Genomic DNA, 15803 nt, shown 5'->3' on the forward strand with positions numbered 1-15803 from the left:
ACCACAAAGGAGAATGTCCGGTAAGGGCTAATTTCGGCCCAAAGTACATCGGATGAAAGATTTTTGACATTTTTTAAACACTTTTGTGTCTACTTCAGTCGATTGAATTAGTTTATGTTAAAGATTTGAACTAATTTGGTCATTAATGACACTCAAATTCAAGCTTAGATATGAAAAATCTTATCAAATATGCCATAAAACATAAATTAATAAAATTTAAACCGTCTTAAAATTAAAACAAATGCTAAAATTGTGAAGATTTTAGTAATTTTGCATGACATAATGATGATAGTATCTGAGGCATGTCCATTGTATTGTCAAAAACAGCCCATATTTATGTAGCAAAAGTATTCTACTTTCCAATAAATAGCTGAACATTTACATTTTTAACAACTTTGTAAAAACGCTATATTTTGGGGCCAAAAAGGGGTCTTACCGGGCCTACTCCTTTAAATCTTCACAAATCATAAATTTTCTAAAGGCTTGTGAGAAAACTTTGGCAAAACTATGAAATCAAATGTCCATGAAAATGTGATTTTTTTCCTTAATCCACAAAAATTGGTACCAATGAAAACAAGCATTCTGAGAGTTTTGCATGGCAATACATAGTCCCCTACCGGTTAAAAATTAATTGTACTGGAACAAAATGCTAACTTGATCTATAACTTGTCATGGTGTTAACTATATAACAAATATCAAGTCAATATCTTCAAGCATGACGAAAAAAATTGCAGAAAACTGATAATTTAAGTGAATTTTCTAAGTCCAAGGACCATAACTCTGCAAAAAATCATCAAACCGAAACAAAATTCAAACTTGGTCTGTAACTTGTCATGATAAAACAATGTACCAATTATTAAATCAATATCTTCAAGAATGACGCAAAAAAATGCAGAAAACTGAATATTTGAGTGAATTTTCCAAGTCCAAGGACCATAACTCTACACAAAATTATCAGAGCGGAACAAAATTCAAACTTGATCTGTAACTTGTCATGATAAAACAATATACCAAATATCAAATCAATATCTTCAAGCATGAAGAAAAAAAGTGGAAAACTGATTTGCCGGACTGACAGAAGGACAGACAGACAGACAGACAGACAGACAGACAGACGGAGTGCAAACCTAAAGTCCCCTTCGACTTCGTAGGTAGGGGACTAATAATTTAATCCACAGTATTATCCATATGGGTGATAAATATAATGTCCTGACTGTCAAACAAGGCTATCAATTTTTTATCTAAAAACTAATCATAGTGATCACTCGTGGAAAGATTAAAAGAGAAGTTTGAATAAGTTCAAATCCTATTTACCTATGGTGTGGACGAAAAAACCTTGATATTCCACTTTTGCAGACAAGTGCATGTACTGCAATTCTTCAGAAGCAAGCCTTTTTCAGTGGATAAAATGAGCAATTATTTTCATTGATTGTTTTGTAAATTTAAGATATAACCTGATCCTTACAAGACTGGTAATTAATTCTATACATACCTTAGACTGACAAACAGCTGTTGTAAAGTATAATGAAGGAGTATAGGAGGTGGTAATTAATTCTATACATACCTTAGACTGACAAAGAGCTGTTGTAAAGTATAATGAAGGGGTATAGGAGGTGGTAATTAATTCTATACATACCTTAGACTGACAAACAGCTGTTGTAAAGTATAATGAAGGAGTATAGGAGGTGGTAATTAATTCTATACATACCTTAGACTGACAAACAGCTGTTGTAAAGTATAATGAAGGAGTATAGGAGGTGGTAATTAATTCTATACATACCTTAGACTGGCAAAGAGCTGTTGTAAAGTATAATGAAGGAGTATAGGTTGTAATTAATTCTATACATACCTTAGACTGACAAAGAGCTGTTGTAAAGTATAATGAAGGAGTATAGGAGGTGGTAATTAATTCTATACATACCTTAGACTGACAAAGAGCTGTTGTAAAGTATAATGAAGGAGTATAGGAGGTGGTAATTCATTCTATACATACCTTAGACTGACAAAGAGCTGTTGTAAAGTATAATGAAGGGGTATAGGAGGTTGTAATTAATTCTATACATACCTTAGACTGACAAAGAGCTGTTGTAAAGTATAATGAAGGAGTATAGGAGGTGGTAATTAATTCTATACATACCTTAGACTGACAAAGAGCTGTTGTAAAGTATAATGAAGGAGTATAGGTGGTAATTAATTCTATACATACCTTAGACTGACAAAGAGCTGTTGTAAAGTATAATGAAGGAGTATAGGAGGTGGTAATTAATTCTATACATACCTTAGACTGACAAAGAGCTGTTGTAAAGTATAATGAAGGGGTATAGGAGGTTGTTATTAACTCTATACATACCTTGGACTGACAAAGAGCTGTTGTAAAGTATAATGAAGGGGTATAGGAGGTGGTAATTAATTCTATACATACCTTAGACTGACAAAGAGCTGTTGTAAAGTATAATGAAGGGGTATAGGAGGTGGTAATTAATTCTATACATACCTTAGACTGACAAACAGCTGTTGTAAAGTATAATGAAGGAGTATAGGAGGTGGTAATTAATTCTATACATACCTTAGACTGACAAAGAGCTGTTGTAAAGTATAATGAAGGGGTATAGGAGGTTGTAATTAATTCTATACATACCTTAGACTGACAAAGAGCTGTTGTAAAGTATAATGAAGGAGTATAGGTGGTAATTAATTCTATACATACCTTAGACTGACAAAGAGCTGTTGTAAAGTATAATGAAGGAGTATAGGAGGTGGTAATTAATTCTATACATACCTTAGACTGACAAAGAGCTGTTGTAAAGTATAATGAAGGAGTATAGGAGGTTGTTATTAATTCTATACATACCTTAGACTGGCAAAGAGCTGTTGTAAAGTATAATGAAGGAGTATAGGAGGTGGTAATTAATTCTATACATACCTTAGACTGACAAAGAGCTGTTGTAAAGTATAATGAAGGAGTATAGGAGGTTGTAATTAATTCTATACATACCTTAGACTGACAAAGAGCTGTTGTAAAGTACAATGAAGGAGTATAGGAGGTTGTAATTAATTCTATACATACCTTAGACTGGCAAAGAGCTGTTGTAAAGTATAATGAAGGAGTATAGGAGGTTGTAATTAATTCTATACATACCTTAGACTGACAAAGAGCTGTTGTAAAGTATAATGAAGGAGTATAGGAGGTTGTAATTAATTCTATACATACCTTAGACTGACAAAGAGCTGTTGTAAAGTATAATGAAGGAGTATAGGAGGTGGTAATTCATTCTATACATACCTTAGACTGACAAAGAGCTGTTGTAAAGTATAATGAAGGAGTATAGGAGGTGGTAATTCATTCTATACATACCTTAGACTGACAAAGAGCTGTTGTAAAGTATAATGAAGGAGTATAGGAGGTGGTAATTCATTCTATACATACCTTAGACTGACAAAGAGCTGTTGTAAAGTATAATGAAGGAGTATAGGAGGTGGTAATTCATTCTATACATACCTTAGACTGACAAAGAGCTGTTGTAAAGTATAATGAAGGAGTATAGGAGGTGGTAATTCATTCTATACATACCTTAGACTGACAAACAGCTGTTGTAAAGTATAATGAAGGAGTATAGGAGGTGGTAATTCATTCTATACATACCTTAGACTGACAAACAGCTGTTGTAAAGTATAATGAAGGAGTATAGGAGGTGGTAATTCATTCTATACATACCTTAGACTGACAAACAGCTGTTGTAAAGTATAATGAAGGAGTATAGGAGGTGGTAATTCATTCTATACATACCTTAGACTGACAAACAGCTGTTGTAAAGTATAATGAAGGAGTATAGGAGGTGGTAATTAATTCTATACATACCTTGGACTGACAAAGAGCTGTTGTAAAGTATAATAAAGGAGTATAGGAGGTTGTAATTAATTCTATACATACCTTAGACTGACAAAGAGCTGTTGTAAAGTATAATGAAGGAGTATAGGAGGTGGTAATTAATTCTATACATACCTTAGACTGGCATAGAGCTGTTGTAAAGTATAATGAAGGAGTATAGGAGGTTGTTATTAACTCTATACATACCTTGGACTGACAAAGAGCTGTTGTAAAGTATAATGAAGGGGTATAGGAGGTGGTAATTAATTCTATACATACCTTAGACTGACAAAGAGCTGTTGTAAAGTATAATGAAGGAGTATAGGAGGTTGGTGGTTCTGTACACACTGTTTTAGGTTCATGGTCAAAGGTCATATCCTCTGGAATAAACCTGTCGAAAAAATAAAGTTGACCTAGTTGTGGTGGTTTTTTCAGTTGTCAAAACTAATACTCTTTATCTACTTTTTTTATAGATTAAAAAATTAAAATTATCACTCATGCATGCAAAAGTTATTTTGAGTCACCAATGGTCAAAAATTGACTCATTCATCGCAAAAATTCTTTAAAAGCCTTATCTTGAAAAATATGTGATACATGCATGGAGTACCATTTTAAGTATAAGTTTAAAGAATAATTCATTATGGATTATTGATTTTGTGAAACAGCACTTTTATTCATGTACTTTAGAAGTTGACAATTAAGACAAAATTTAAACCTTGAAGCAGCATTAAAACTGCTCTCCCCTATAAGCACTTGTAATACAAAATAATGTTGATTTACCTTAAATCTAGTTTATTAGAACTACTTTCATATTCCATATTATCACATTCTTCATAGATTTTATTAGCTGTTTCTTGTGAATCACATTCTACTACAGCGTAATAGTACTTAAGTCTGTTTAACTGGTATCTCCTTAGCTTCTCTGTATGAAAACCTCCACCTTAAAAATAATATTAAAAAAACTTTTCACGACTGAACAATTTCCTTGGTATAAATCAAATCCAAATCCTACAGACATGGTCAAATTGCATACCTTTGATTGTGTCATAATAATTATCTCACAACAGTCAATCAATTATCTCATAACAGTCAATCACATACTTTTTAGCCTTTGATTGTGTCATAATAATTATCTCACAACAGTCAATCACTTATCTCACAACAGTCAATCACTTATCTCACAACAGTCAATCAATTATCTCACAACAGTCAATCACATACTTTTTAGCCTTTGATTGCGTCATTATAATTATTATCTCACAACAGCAATTTCTGATTCATTAATCAATCAGAAAACTGTTTATTATATATAATAATTTTTTACATTATTGAATATGTACGTCTACGTGCAGATGATTTTTTAGTGTACATTAAATATCCATGCGAGGGATTTGTCATAATTTTGCTAGCAACAGAATTTAACCATGTCAGCCAAATGATACAAGTTTTAGACTCCAGCAATTTATGTATATTGTCTAGATATCTGTGTATTGTTGAAGACTGTATTGTATGTTGACTTCTGAATGTCTTTTTGTTGATTTGTGTTGTTGGATTGGTTCTAATGGTTATATACTGTATATCTCCTTTTATTCATGGTTGTAGGTATGCATACTTTTATATGGAAGACTAGTTCTTAAAATTAATAATTTTCCTTAACACAGTATTTCCATATGCATTGTATCTAGAGATACAACACTTGCAGCATTTTTCTTCTTCAACTGTACTTTGTTGAAGTTGTATAGATTCTTTTCAAAGCATTAAATTCCGCCAGTAGTTAATATTCATTTCACCTACCCTCTTCATCATCTTGATCGTTACTGTCTTGATCCGCAAGAGGTGTCTCCGTTAATTCCATTGGTCCTTTTAATGCCTCCATTTCCATACGCTGTATTCCAAACTCTGAGGGGTATACCTATAATGAACATATACACTTTCCAAAGATCTTCTATTCAAATTATAATAAAAATTTGAAAAATATTTTAAGAAAAGTTCTGCATTCGATTTTTATGGACAGGTCTTTCAAAATGATAAAGATCCAGTTTTTTGTTGTTGCTAAAATCCAATAAGTGTCTCAAAATAAAATATCACATTAGTTCAAATGAGAGTAAGAAGCAGTGCTAAATATTAAGTTTAGATCACTCAATAATAAATTGTAAACAAGCTTTCTCTTATTCTGGATTAATTAAGAAAATTCAAACATTGTAAACTTTTGTCTTTTATCATTCAATATATAACTGTCTATTGCTTGTCTTGTTCTAGTTTTTTTTTTTTATTGATTTCCAAATATTTAGTATGCAAGTAAAAAACAAATCAAACAAAAAAAAAACCAATTGAGATGGTAGTTTTACACTTGTGGGAAATTACAGTTTCATAAATGCAGTTTTAAAACCAAAAAACAAAACGCCTCAGTTTTCTCCAGTCACAGTCCTCCCATCTTAATTCAATATTGTTTTAAAATCTTATTATTCATATAATCATGTCAGGAATTATAAACTCCAGGTATGTTAACAAATGTTAAACATCTAGTAGGTTCAGGTTTCAATAGCAGATATCTTGTGCTATAAATGTATTTAAATTCTTGTTCACTGTGACTTTGAATTGAGGAACAATTTAGGTTTTGTGAAGCGAGTGCAGAGACTTTCGTGCCTTGAACTAATATACCATAACCCTACTTTTCACTTAAATATAACATACATACCTTTACATATTTTATAAGACCTCCTGTAGGTTTAAATGACTGCAACAATACAAATATATCTTGCGCTTTAACTCTATCCCAGTCTAAGTTACAGACAGCTAATCTACTGGTTATTTCAGGTGCTTCTACTGCATCTTTGTCTAAGTCTGCTATATTTATTACTAAGTTGTCATCTGCAATTTAAAAAGTTGTTCCTTTAATAGCCTGTTGCCTTGGAAAATCTGTATCTAATAACTCATTATCCATACAGACTATATAAGAATTATTGCTTTAAAAGTAAAACATTGGGTCATTGTCCTACATTCAGAATTTGGGTGTGTTATATTTTCAGATATTTTACATCATTAAGATGTAATTTTTAATCATAAAAATAAACCAAAGAAGAGAATGATATTAACCACAAAGTGAGATTATCTTTTACATCTAGTTATTGCTGTGTGACATAATGAATGACATTTGAATTCTTAGGTAACATTTCATTCATGATTAAGTTTGGGTGGTAATGTTTCTCTGTAGCTGTTGCCTAGCAGAAGAGAGGTGCACTGGCAGTTACGGATCATTTAAATCATGTTGAGAGGTTAATACAAACCATTATCAAATTCTTCCTCATCACTCTCTTCTTCTTCTGAGGAAGTTTCTACATTTCCTTCTCCTCTAGCTAAGTCTGGACCACTTCCCAATCCTGGAAAAAAGCACTAAATATCAAGTATGGCTTATTAGTAATAAACATAAATAGGTACTATTTCAAAGTGTTTTTAAATTCTTCACAGATAATCTAATAATGTTCTCAAAAGAAAACTATATTACACAACAAATCAAATAATTTTGGAAATCTGTAAATCAAGGAAGGCTTAAATGCCTTTTTTACAAGAATAACAGAATATGTCATATCATGGAAAAAAATAACCTACAGATTGGTTAAATCAGCAGTCTGTTCTGTAAGGAAAAATGGAACAAGGAAAATACCAATACATAATTACTGCACGCTTTTTCATTTTTCTTTTTATAAACATAAAACTGAATATTTTGAACCAAAGGTTTTGCCGACTGTTTTAAATACAAATGAAAGTTAACTGTTATAAGTTGTGAAATATTGGATCCCAAGATCAATGTAACCAATGGTGGAACTTGTATCTGTTTCTCTTTTCATTTTTAGATGATATCCAGACAAAGTTTAAATTTTTTATTTTATGAGAGTTCATCAGGCATGGCAACCTTTTTTGTGATGCCACAATAGTATAAATTGTTATCACAGAGATATGTCTCGCCTTTTTGTAATTTTGATAATGCAAATGTTGAAATTAAAATAGCAATACTTTAACATGTAAGTTATGCAAATATTCAAAGTCGATGAACCATGACTGAAGGTACATGGCTAAACAATCTCCATGGAATGATATGTGCCAATGCTAATACAACTGCATACCAAATACCATTGGCTTATTATAAGTCATTCCCTTTAAACAAACCTAAACACAAACATTAACTTGTAAACTATGTAAAAGTTTCAAAGTCAATGAACCATGATCAGGGGTGGGGCTATATAATCTCCATGGAAAGGATACTTGCAAATGCCAATACATTTGCATACCAAATATCATTGACTTAACATTAGCAGTTCATCTTAAACTGATCTAATCACAAACTAATACATGTAAACTATGAAAAGTTTCAAAGTCAATAGACCTTGACTGAGGGGGCTGGGCCAAATAATCTCCATGGTAATGAGATGTGCCAATGCTAATACAACTGCATACCAAATATCATTAACCTACCACTAGTGGTTCACCATGAACTAGACCTAATCACAAACTAATACATTGTTGACGCCGACGCCGGAAACAGCATACCTGTGTCTCGCTTTTTGACTCCGTCAAGGCGAGACAAAAATCATAGAACAGCAATATAACATGCATAATAAAAAGGAATTTTTGAATGATGAAGAACTCAGATCAAGCAAATCATGTTGAAACAAAAAAATAATTGCTTCGCTGAGCGCAGCTGTATATGACCGCAGATGTCCAACCCTGAAAAGTTGAGGCCAAAATGGACACAATATTTATGCTTGGTACAGGTCTGAATTTGGATTGTTATTAAATTTTTGACACATAATAGGTTTCTGACACAGAATAACTGTAGTCAAAGAACTTCAAATTGGTTTTATGATTTGAATTTATATTCAATTTTTTGTTTTTGTGCAATACACTATGCGAATTGATCCCCCCCCAACAACAAAAAATGTTACCCCCCTTTGTTTGCGTTTGTGCATTACACTATGCTGTTGAATATTAACCCCCCAAAATAAAATATTTGAAGAAATTTTCTTTTAATTTCTGAAATCTGAAATGAGAAAAATTGTCCCCCTCCAATTTTTTTCACCTCCCCCCTTTCCCTTATTCCAAAAACTAATTCTTTCCCTCAAGTTATGGTCAGTATCTCAGACAATCATCATTTCTTAATACATAATTTACAAGCAGTGTAAGGGAGGTAATCAAACATTGTTATTTTAATTGATTTGGATTTTGATTTTGATTACCTCCCTTACACTGCTTTTAAATTGTCTCAATTGTCCTTTAACCAGAAAAACCCTTGTTTTTCCCCTAATTCCTAAATGGTTTGAGCCATAACCCCCCAAAGTCAATCCTAACCATCCCTTTGTAGTATGGAAACTTGTGGTATAATTTCAGAGAGATTCATACACTTTAACACAAGTAATTGTCTGGAAACTACAAAAATGCTTAATTGGGCCCCTTTTTTGGACCCTAATTCCTAAACAGTTGGAACCATAACCCCCAAAATCAATCCCAACCTTCCTTTAGTGGTTATAAACCTTGTGTTAAAATTTTATTGATTTCTATTTACTTATACTAAAGTTATTATCCGGAAACCATCTGTCTTTGGATGACGCTGACGACGACGAAAACGTGATACCAATATACGACCAAATTTTTTTTTATTTTTGCGGTCGTATAAAAAGAAGTTAAATCAGCTGAGAATTATAAAAAGAAATTTTAAATTCATTAAACTTCTAAATGTTTTGGTTTACTATATTTGTGAAATACACATTTTGTACCTGATTCATCTGACTCTGATTCGTCTTCCTTGTCTTCTTCATCATTATCAGAGTCTTTTTCTAATTCTTCATGATCATCATTATTACAGGATTTTTCTAATTCCTCATGGACATCTAAAGAAAATAAATATTTTTAAATGAGCAATAGTACATGTATTTTTAATTGAAAAGCATATAAATACATCGTAAGCATAAGAGAACTATATTCAGTATAACTAAATGCAGGAAATCATGACAGGGAATACCACTACTATATAGGTGATTTCATCAGTGACTATGTGTGATTCCCTCTGAAATACCTCTCTGTGTATATGACAGTTGAAAGTATGATTTTAATCAGATCCTCATTACAAACAAATTAGTTTCATGGGCAGGAAAAGCAATTATACAGTACGCACAGAGAGTTTGTAATCGCGAACTCTAATCACGGATTTCGGAGTGTAGCGGTGTCACACCGCGAATCACGGATTATACTCCCAATTTCCTCCAAAGATTCTCTCCCAACACCGCGTGGCTGTTAATTGGTTTATTGCCCATCGGATGTACTGAAAATGAATGACGCGTGACAACATAATCGGATTAGCCAGATTTATTACCTTTGTACATTTAATCGATCTTGATTGCACCTGTGTGCTTTAAACACGGTATTAAAATTTCCTTTCTTTGACAGATAAAAATGTGACATTTTCATTCAAAATAAGATAATTATTCTTGTATGTATTTGCCCCATGTCATTGTCATTTGAAATAAAACGTACAAACGTATAAAAATACGAATAAAACACTTATTTTGTATTTTTATTATAGTCCGGTCAGGTCATAATTTTTGTTTTTTCAACAAAGATGATTTTACTACAATTAGAATCTTTTATGACCTACTCAGTGAGCAATATCCGTTTCATTAATTGTTCAATATATAAATATCAACTGGCTTAAAACAAAATGATGTTTTTACGGTAATTTGTCCAATCTAAACCCAAGAGTTAATTTATCGGATCAACAAGTGAATTCTGTTACTTTCAATTTAAAATATTATGTTTCATTACCTCGGTAGATTACCGACTTGAAATATTTGAACTCAGAAAAGAAACTGTAAAGTGACAACTCTGTTGAACGAAGGGAAAACGTTTTGTATGCAATGTGCCCTATATTCATAAAAACACAACACTGAGAGACATTCCCCGCCCAGACACAACACAATAATCACAACCTAATTTAATTATATGAAGAAAAAAAAATCATGTGTTGTTTATCTCTGTTATGATCTGTTATTGTTATTATTTAAAATAAAATTGGATGGGCGCAATCCGTATTTTACTGCTCGTTTAAAGTCCTTAGCGAAATAAAAAAAAAGAAGTATTTCAACAATTAATACTATAGAATATTTAAATGAAATTATATCGTGTTCTACAAGAAAGAAATATGTGAAAAAAATGTTGATCGGATTTTTACGATCTACACATTTTCACAGAGGATCTCTACCAACGCCCAACAGGAACTGAACGACATGCATCCTGTTTTCATCTACCATTTATGTATACTGTTGACCATGGACGAATAATAATGTCCAGGTTTATGTCCTGTGTTGACTGAGAAACGTAAAATTAAAAGGCTGGTGTTCGTTTATTCAGAAAAGGATTATATTTTAGATTTCGGTTAATCAATTGTAAAAGGACCTTCTAGAGCCTCAATCTTAAGGTATACAAATGTCAATCATTCCAAAGCAAATTTAAACCCCGAATGAATTTTCCCACGGTCATCCAGAAAGGTCACCTGAGTTAACTGTTAAGTGATAATATTTCCCGCCAAATAAAAATCTCGTGGACAAAACTGATGTCACTATTTTTAGCATTCAATATTGTGAGCGAAGTCAAGTTCAAAGTTCAACCACGGACTGTTGATCACTGAGATGTGTATCGTCTTCCCACGGCAATTAATTTCTTTTAAAAAAATTAAAAACCACTGTCCTTTATACAACACACAAGTTTACATTCATTGTACGTAAATGAATATTATGCAACGACGAGTTGATGCAGCTATAGAAGTATTCCTGTTGTAGCCGAAATGTAATTATTTATCCTAAAGAAATGCCGTAGACTTATTAGGCATAACGAATGGTGAATAGTATTTTCCTTTTTTACTTGCATATACAAATTTTGAGACACGTAATTTTCTTTAAACTCACTTTTATATTCAGCGTTAGTTTCCGTTTATTTTTACGCAAGTATGTCTCTTTTCGTAAATAAAATAATTTACCGATGAACTTAAACAAGGTCAAAATCAAGTATAGTTTTTGTTATAAAACTTTAATGCAATTGAAAGAATTAACAACAACATTCTGCTTTTAAATCTTTAATTTGTTTCAAGCAATTATGTAATCGTAAAATGAAAATGGCGTGGACTTAGCATAACGAATAGTGAATAATATTTACTTTTTTACTTGTATACAAAACTTTGAGACATGTAATTTTCCTTTAAACTGCCCACATTTATTCAGCGTAAGTCTCCGTTTATTTTTACACAAGTATATCTCTTTTGTAAATTAAATATTAATTTACTGACCAGAAAAAAAACGAGGTAAAAATCAAATATAGTTTTTTTTTAATAAAACTATTTTTAAATGTACAGTGTAATTGAAAGAATTAACAACAACTTTTTTACTTTTAAATCTTTTATTTGTTTCAAGCAATCAGAAATATAACCTGATTATCAACAGGAAATACAATTGTTTAATTACATAAGTAATCTCACATACCTTGACTGTCGCGTGCCGGTATAGATCAGAAGGATTAGGGCAATTAATAACCTGGTGTGACACCGCGTCACACCGGACTGGGAGAGATTTCGCTAATACAATAAACAAAAGGTAGCGAATTTACGCGGAAGTCGGAGGGAATACTCCCAAATTTCTCCGAGAATTTAGGGAGGGATGTCGGAGTTTCCTGGTGTCACACCAAGAAAAAACTTGGTGTTCGGAGTTTGGGAAGCCTTTCGCGAAATTTGTACTGTATATATAATAAAGCTTTTGAGTTCTGCAATTTTTATAAAACAAAGTAGCGAAATAAAAAAAAATTGTAAGCACATAACATATGTCAGATTACATACTTTGTGTAATTTCAGACGAGTTCATCATAAAAAAACACTCTAAATTTAATTGTATAGAGCAGAAGAATTCATTCTTATATGTACATTTTGTAGTTTATTTTTTCACACAGTGCATTATTTACCTGAAGATTGTTGTAATGTGATTTTTAACTTCTGCTTTTGTGATGACTTCTTAGGTGTTTTATTTGATTCCTCACCATTATCTTCCTCGTCATCGTCCTCCTCCTCCTTTTCCTTTTCATCATCATCACTGTCTGATATGTCGTAATACTTCTTGAAGTTTTCATCTGTTGTTGACTGGATAGGTCGTCCACGTTTATCAACAGAGTATTTCAATTTGAATTTTTTATCACTAAACATATCTTTAAATCTTTTATCAATTTTAACTTTCTTTTCTTTTCTTGGCATTCTTCTGAATTTTGGATCATTTTTGATCTGTGAAAATCTGCTATCTTTACTTATTTCATCCATCTTTTTTTCTGAAAGAAAAGGCTAAAGAGTTTTAAATACTATAAGATAGTTGTGTCCATGATCATACAGCTGTCTAAGGCTCTGTGAATTCACTATTATTTTAACTTTTATAGACACAAGATAATTTATAGCTTGATATGATCTAGGAGAGAGCATAAATGGTAGAAAGGTCCATTTGGGTCTTTACCACTAAGGTTATGGTACTGAAAGACCTTCAACAATATGACGGAAGATAAAACTCTTCCTGGCTTTCATTTCTACTAGTGAATTGTAAACTATCTAAAGGAGCATAGTTTACCTACAAATTTGTATATCTGATTATCAAAAAGTATGATGATAAATAAAACAAATATGCACCAATAACCTTCAGGAGCTCCTGTTCATTGTCCCAAAATCTGTCTATTGTGAGAGACTGGCAGTTGATCTCCTTTCTTGATATTTTTTAAGTATTACATTTAGTTAAAAATATGATGTATTATTGTTGGGTTATTGTCTCACTGATCATTGATTGATCGATCTGTGTTAAACCCTACTTTCAGTACTATTGTGCTATTTAGTGGCGGCCAGTTTTTATTTGTGGAGGAAGCCTGACTGCCAGGAGAGAACCACCAACCTTTGGTAGGAATACTGGGCCTGTTTGCATAAAGCTACTTCAGTTAAGATTTGTTCCGAACGGACGGATTTTTCTACATGTCCTACGATAAATTTGTACTACGATTGGATATCTTAACTTAAGTGGTTTTATGCATATTAGCCCTGACAATCTCTCACTTATGTATATACCCCCACATCTTCTTTTATTCATGATCATACATATGCATGCATATCAACAACTTAAATTGTTGTGTTTCTTTTGGTTTCTTTTTCATTTATTTTGTTTTGTTTTTGGTTTAACATTCTAAAAGCATGTATTGTAATTGCAATGTCATATTTCTAAAGTTTTTAATTTAAACTTTTCGGCATTAATCATTTCTATACATTGAACATGTTGAAGTACACTTGCATATAAGAGGACAAAGTCCTAAAATACAATAGAAAAAAATCAATACACATGTTATAGTAAATCTAAAATCGTTAGTCGTTTTTAAGTTTTCATATACATGTATCAGTCAAGGAAATCACTGAAAATAGTCATTTACAAAAAATAACTTCAAATGGCTATTTGTCCAAATATATATATGTCAGCTTTCATCAGAAAAGGCTTTAAAAACAATTTACTTTTATAACCACTGCTTGTCATTTTGTCCATAAAAGTAGTTAGTTCAAATACAATTATAAATAAAGGAAGATAATTCCAATTTTAATAATACTTTAAATGGCTGTGTTTTCCCTAATAAATTTAAAATGCAAAGTGGCGTTCATGGTGAATTTGAAGCCGGTTGCATATAATCAATCAACAGTATAAGATCTTACTGTACATGTAGGGGTTTGTAGTGGACAATTAAAAAAATATTGTTGTAATTAGCATATACAAATAAAATTGTGAAAACTTCATTTATATTAATGACTTAAGCTTAATTCCATACAAAGCAATAGTTTGTATTGAAATATTTTAAATATTGACATTTTCATCATGTTTTTGAGGAACTTAAATTGTGATGCCAATTCAAGCTTCTGGTGTAAAAGGGGGAACAGAAAGGTTTCAAATTTTATGGAAAGCTGGCTTCTATCTTTTTTAAATAATATCGTTTTATAAATAGTGACACAAGGGTTCTCACTAGGATATTTCTTTGGTGAGTCCTGGGACTCATCACTTTTGGAAATGGTGAGTCCCAGTCAATTCTGACAAGTCCATAGTATGTCATGTGGTTTTAATATGAACAGTCTTCTATAAAACTGGCTTATTGCACTTCCTCAGATGAATGGAATGATTTTTTAACACCATGAACACGGATTAAGTCAGGTTAATAGTACATTATGATTTTATACAACAAACAAATCTTTGTTATTAAACTAAATCCCAATAAAAACATTGAATATATGGGGTTTTCTCATTGTTGAAGGCTGTAAACAGAAAGTGAATTGTAGTTGTTTGCATCCTTGCCCTTATGTCTTCTGAGAATAGTTGTCTCGTTTGCAATCATCATGATCATACCACATCCCAATTTATTAAATCATATAGTTTTATATATTAATTACTTATAAGTGCAACTGTTGAAAGTACAATGATTTTCATCAAATTCTTTCATATTACTACAATGAAAAATGATCAGAATTCAAAACAATGGAAATGTCCAAATATAAGTAAAATCCTTCAGTTTTTAAAAATAAATAAATATCGAACTTTTAACTTCATAATGTTTTTTTTTATTATTATTAAACTTGTTCTTCTGCTAATTGCATCTAACTAGTTACAATCCAATTAATCACCTACATTGTTTGTGTTGCATAATTTAATTATTCATTAGAATATAATATATTTGGTTGCAATCATTTGATAATTACTTGGCTTCTTTGACAAATTTATCGCCGTTAATAGGTAAATCTGCTTATGTAAACAGATTTCGATCTTCTTAGTGTTTATCCAATTAGCGTAAGTCGACCATGTGATCATAATTATTTTTCAACTCTCTCTGGATTTACCATTAT

The 15803-nt window shown here is 31.7% G+C and overlaps 1 protein-coding gene across 1 annotated transcript in view; it reads right to left on the bottom strand.

Annotated features, from left to right (window-relative positions):
- LOC127738586 (ESF1 homolog) overlaps window positions 1-15803 on the bottom strand; it is a 33954-nt gene that overhangs the window by 16827 nt on the left and 1324 nt on the right. Inside the window, exons 2-8 of the mRNA XM_052249897.1 lie at window positions 12866-13222; window positions 9640-9753; window positions 7156-7248; window positions 6567-6739; window positions 5663-5780; window positions 4649-4808; window positions 4148-4259 (exon numbers count right to left, since the gene is read on the bottom strand). Coding sequence (XP_052105857.1) covers window positions 4148-4259; window positions 4649-4808; window positions 5663-5780; window positions 6567-6739; window positions 7156-7248; window positions 9640-9753; window positions 12866-13214 — 1119 coding nt within the window. The 5' untranslated portion in view covers window positions 13215-13222. The remainder of the gene's footprint in view (window positions 1-4147; window positions 4260-4648; window positions 4809-5662; window positions 5781-6566; window positions 6740-7155; window positions 7249-9639; window positions 9754-12865; window positions 13223-15803) is intronic.

This window comes from Mytilus californianus, unplaced genomic scaffold, assembly GCF_021869535.1.
Source record: "Mytilus californianus isolate M0D057914Y unplaced genomic scaffold, xbMytCali1.0.p SCAF_4, whole genome shotgun sequence".
Taxonomy (NCBI): domain Eukaryota; kingdom Metazoa; phylum Mollusca; class Bivalvia; order Mytilida; family Mytilidae; genus Mytilus; species Mytilus californianus.